At 55.7% G+C, this 4,966-nt stretch overlaps 1 protein-coding gene across 1 annotated transcript; it reads left to right on the top strand.

The window, feature by feature from the left end:
* Nucleotides 1-2,247: 2,247 nt before the first annotated feature.
* On the top strand, nt 2,248-4,966 carry Fezf2 (FEZ family zinc finger 2). Its single transcript, XM_052190855.1, has 4 exons — nt 2,248-3,084; nt 3,393-3,527; nt 3,669-3,801; nt 4,704-4,966. The coding sequence occupies exons 1-4, from the start codon at nt 2,248-2,250 to the stop codon at nt 4,964-4,966; spliced, it is 1,368 nt and encodes a 455-aa protein (XP_052046815.1).

The raw sequence follows: 4,966 nt of genomic DNA, 5'->3' as shown, positions 1-4,966 counted from the left end.
ACGGAGAAAAGGGTTTGCCGTCACCGGCGCTTTCCCCGGCTCCGCTGATGCTGTATCTCTGGAGATGGAATTGACTATCAAACCCTCAACCCTGTTTGCTCATATTATACCCACCGTAATCCTCTTAAACTGCCTTTGCGGCTACAAAGCTCTTGGTCTTTAAAGCCGGCTGGCAAGATATAATTGTCCGACGAACAAAAACAGCCAAAAGTTTTCAAAAACCCCATGCACCCTCCTCTCTTTCCTTAAAAACCTAATTCTCTCCTTCTCTAGCTAGCCACCCCCCCCACCCCCCATAAGAACCCTCAGCCTCGACCACTTTTGTTGTCGCCAAGAGCACCCGGCCTGTTGAAAGTGCTGGAGCGTCTTTGAGCAGTTTGTTGTGATACGCAGGTGGAATGGTCTGCAAACACGAATTCAGCCCCTCCAAACCCAGCGCGTAGCACTCTGCTTTTGTGCGCCAGGCACAAAAACGCTGAATTCCTCCGAACTTACTTGGGGCCTGTCTAGAAAAGGGCCTTTTCTTCCCCCTGCTTGTACCTCTGGCCACACTAAGTCTTTGCCCGCCCCCCTTCAGACCCCCTCCCTCTCCCCTCTGATAATCCTTCTCTTTATTTTAGAAAAACACAAAACCCGGTTCCACGCGGCGCTTTAGTGGCTAAAAGTGAAAGAACTGCTTTGGCAGAATTCAGCTCTATGAATCACTTCGGAAAATTGGTTCGACTGAATGGCTTTAGGAGGAAAAACGTTTTAATAGGATCCAGGGGAGGTTCTGCTGTTTCAATCTGCTCCTTAAACAGGTGGAGATTGGACCTTCTCAATTATACAAACAGTAAGTACCCAACAGCGGGAGAGCTGCCCTCCGAGTCCTCCCCGCACGCAGCCCTAAACCAGGCGCGGAGCTTGGCTTTGCCTCTCAAACCCGATCACAAATCAGCAATTCGGATCGATTAGCTTCTCAAACAGCCCTCGGGCTCTCAGGGCAAGAATCCCCCAGCCCTGGTCAAAAAGTGGGATGGAGAGCTGCAGGCGACACCCACCCTTCCCCAGGTCCCCAGGATCCCGGCGCGCTGCCTGCCCTTCCGGACTCTTCGAGGTCGTCCTTAGGCGGCGGGGAGCTCTCTCCCGACCTCCGACGCCAGCCAAGGGGAGTTCGTTGCTTTTGCATAAATTAATATTTCCCCATTAACAAGTTCCCCCCCTCCAAACGCGACGCCCGCGTCCATGCGCCACATCCTAATGAGGTAATTATCATTTGCGCGTGTTCGGGGCTGGCGCCGGCTCCATAGGTAAATGGCAGTTTATTAGCACGGTGCCCAGCTCAGCTGCGCAAGGCTAAGGGATACTTCGGTCATTAGACGGACACCCAGGGCCCTATGAGGTAGCGCGTCCGGGACACCCCGCCTTCCCGGCGTACCCTAAACCTGTAGGCCCCCCAAAGTTGTGAATCACGCAAGGAACTCTGCCTAGGTTTGGGTTTGGGCGGCCCCCACCTCCTTCCACCGGCAAAACCATCACGATTCTTCCCCCTCCCCCCTCCCTCTCTTCCCTCCTTCCCGATTCGCAAACCGCTCGCACTTTCCCGAAGGGAGCGCGGGCGCTTGTTGCCTCCTTTAAAGTTTGAGGGGCGGTGGCGGCGGCCGGCAGGCGCGGGGGAACGCAGGGTCCTCAACGGGAGTCGCGCCGCCGCCCATGTCATTCCACTTCAAGTGACTTCATGTGATGTCAGCTGAATGTAAAAGACAGTGATCTCACGCGGAGGGGAAGGTGTTTGCCATCAAAATGTGACAGAAGAGACGCGCTGCATGGCTCGGAACGCATCTCCTTGGCGGTGGGGGAAAGAGGTAAAAGCGAGGTGGTTCTTCCGGTCCTCTTTAACTTTGCTCTTTCAGTGCCCAGCTCCCCGCACGCGTGGCGGAGGCTTGGGTCCAGGGAAGGGTTGGGGAGTGTTAATTTGAGACTCCTTTCTTCTACCCCCTCTCCTTTCCTTTGTACAGCCTCCCCCTTCTTCCCCCTTTCATAGTCCCAGGGCAAGAGCTGGTGGGTTCCTTTGCGCGCCGGGTTAATGGGCGGTAATTTGGTACCCTTGGGTGCACTTTGTTCTGCTTCTGTTCATTTGAATGCAAATGGGTGACCCGGGCCGACTAGGTGCTTATTAAATTGCGGTTTCCCCCCTGCCTTTTCCGGAATGCAGACTTAGAGGAGAGAGGCTGTGCCCTGGCCCAGCCTGGCTCAGCTTGGCGCGCCATGGCCAGCTCAGCTTCCCTGGAGACCATGGTGCCCCCGGCCTGCCCGCGCGCTGGAGCGTCACCGGCCACTTCTAAAACACTAGCTTTCTCCATCGAGCGCATCATGGCCAAGACGTCCGAGCCTCGAGCGCCTTTTGAACCCCGGCCTGCTGCGCTAGAGGCCGACAGCAGCCAGAGCAAGAAACTGCTCAACCTCTGCTCGCCGCTGCCCTGTATGATCCCCCTCCAGCCTCTAGGCTACGAGGTGCCGTCCAAGACGCTGCTCAGTTACTCGGAGTTCTGGAAGAGCAGCCTCCGGGCGGGCGGCGGTGGAGGAGGAGGCAGCGGCGGGGGGGCCCCAGTGTGCGGCGCCAGCGGCTTGTGCAAAACCAACTGTGGCGTGTGCTGCAAGGCCGAACTGGGCCTCGCGCCTTCTGCACTGCCCGCCGGCAGGGTCATCAAGCCGCAGGTCATCAACCAGGCTGTGGGGCTGCCGGCCAGCGGCTCTCTCTACTACTTCAACTACCTGGACTCCACCGCTTACCCACCATCGGAGCTCCTCGGAGGCCACCTTTTCCCATCTGGCCTCCTCAACGCACAGGCCCCCACTTCCCTGGCTGCCCACCCTAAGCTTTTTCTGCTGGAGAATGCCAAACTAGCCAGCCTGACTGCGGACAAGTTCCCCCACCCAGCTGCCTATCCCCATAAGGAACGCTTGCACGCGCCGCTGGAGCAGGTGCTGAAGGAGAACTCGGCTTTGACCGCTGAGCGAGGGGGAGTCAAGGGCCACAGCAAACTACCAGGGGGCTCTACAGACAGCAAACCCAAAAACTTCACCTGCGAAGTGTGTGGCAAGGTGAGGCCTAAGGTTCTGGGGAGGGGGAGGGGAGGGAGCTAGCAGCCCTTGGTTTACTTGGGTAGCCTTGTACACCTCTTTCTCGAGCTGAGGAACTCCCCAGTAGCTGCATACTCTATTGGATGCCCAAATGAGCCTCAGTTTCCTATTCTGTACAATGGGGCTGTTGCCAATCGTCACACAATTGACAAAAGGACCGGGCTTCGGATGGGATGGTTGGTCGGGGTGTGTGTGTAAATTGCAGCCTCCGGGCCTGATTCTAGGCCCTTGGCAAACTCAGCCCAAGTTCCACTCTCATCCTTCCATAGGTGTTCAATGCTCACTATAACCTCACCCGCCACATGCCTGTCCACACCGGAGCTAGACCGTTTGTGTGCAAAGTCTGTGGCAAAGGCTTCCGCCAGGCTAGCACTCTCTGCAGACACAAAATTATCCATACCCAGGTACGTGGTCCCTAGGTCAGGCCCGGTCGGTGTGCAACACCGCCCTAGTCTGAGCGGTGGTGTAGGGTTCTCCTCACCCCTGGTGGGGGGCTGCTGTGTCCCTTGCCTAGGGCCTTACGGTACGCACGCCCCTCTCCGCAGGAAAAACCACATAAGTGTAACCAGTGCGGCAAAGCCTTCAATCGCAGCTCCACGCTCAACACGCACATCCGCATCCACGCGGGCTACAAGCCCTTCGTCTGCGAGTTTTGCGGCAAAGGCTTTCACCAAAAAGGTAAGGTGCTGAGCTAGGCACTCCCTCATCTCGGCTTCAGGGTTCAGAGGGTCGCAGGGGAGGAGGGAGTGTGCTGAGAAGGAGGTGAGTGTGGTGGAGGCAACACAAAAAGCCGCAGGCTAGGGCGCAGCAATTCTTTGGAATCGGGTTGTGCTGAGAGAGGTAGACGCTTGCTTTCCTGGCTGGGTTGGAAACCACGGTGGATTCAGGCTTGTCTCTCCGGAGCACTGAATGTTGAGCTGGGAATTAAGGAAAGGGGCAAAAGGAAACAGAGAGTGTGGCTTTTGAGAACGCACTTCCCTTTGTAAGTGCTACTTCCTTTAAAAAAAAAAAAGCAATATCTTCCTATAGGAACAATTTAAAATTGAGAGGTATGTTTGGTAAGGGGGGGGGGGTGGTCAGCTCACCAGTTCTCCCAGACCCTGGGTCTCTACTCAATTTCAAATGTAATTTTGTATATTCATATAGCAGTGGGGATTGGTGGGGGTACTAAGAACTGAGCTACAGAGCCTAGATTTGTGCGGATTTCTCAGAGCCAGGCATCAGCTCTAAGAACCCGGGGCTTTCTTAGGCTGCACAAAAGTTTCCCAGTCGGCCGAGCTCGGCAGGAGGGACGCTTCTTGAGCCTCTGTACCGGGCTGGGCAGGGCCTGTGTCGGCTGGGTAAGACCTGGTCCACCGTCCTTTCCTGAGCGCTCCAGCCTTGATGCATACGAAGTTTGACAACTTCTTAGTTTGGAGAGGTCATGCCCGCCTAGTCAAGCCTGGCCTTCTGAGCTACTGCAGGGACTGGGGGTGATGGTGCAGCACTTGGGGGAGGTCTCATTCCACTACAAACCCCTGCTTTTTTTGTTTTGTGCTTTTTGGTTTTGTTTTGTTTGTTTTTTTCTCGCTCTTCCGTAGGGAACTACAAGAACCACAAGCTCACCCACAGCGGCGAGAAGCAGTACAAATGCACTATCTGTAACAAGGCCTTCCACCAGGTCTACAATCTGACCTTCCACATGCACACCCACAACGACAAGAAGCCTTTCACGTGTGCCACTTGCGGCAAAGGTTTTTGCAGAAACTTTGACTTAAAGAAACATGTGCGCAAACTTCATGACAGCGTGGGTCCCACCGCCACCCCCTCAGCAAAGGACCTAGCCAGGACAGTTCAGAGCTGA

Source organism: Apodemus sylvaticus, chromosome 8 (assembly GCF_947179515.1).
Source record: "Apodemus sylvaticus chromosome 8, mApoSyl1.1, whole genome shotgun sequence".
In the NCBI taxonomy this organism is placed as follows: Eukaryota; Metazoa; Chordata; class Mammalia; order Rodentia; family Muridae; genus Apodemus; species Apodemus sylvaticus.
Note: the sequence above shows the minus strand (reverse complement) of the source record. Positions and strands in the feature narration are given on the sequence as shown.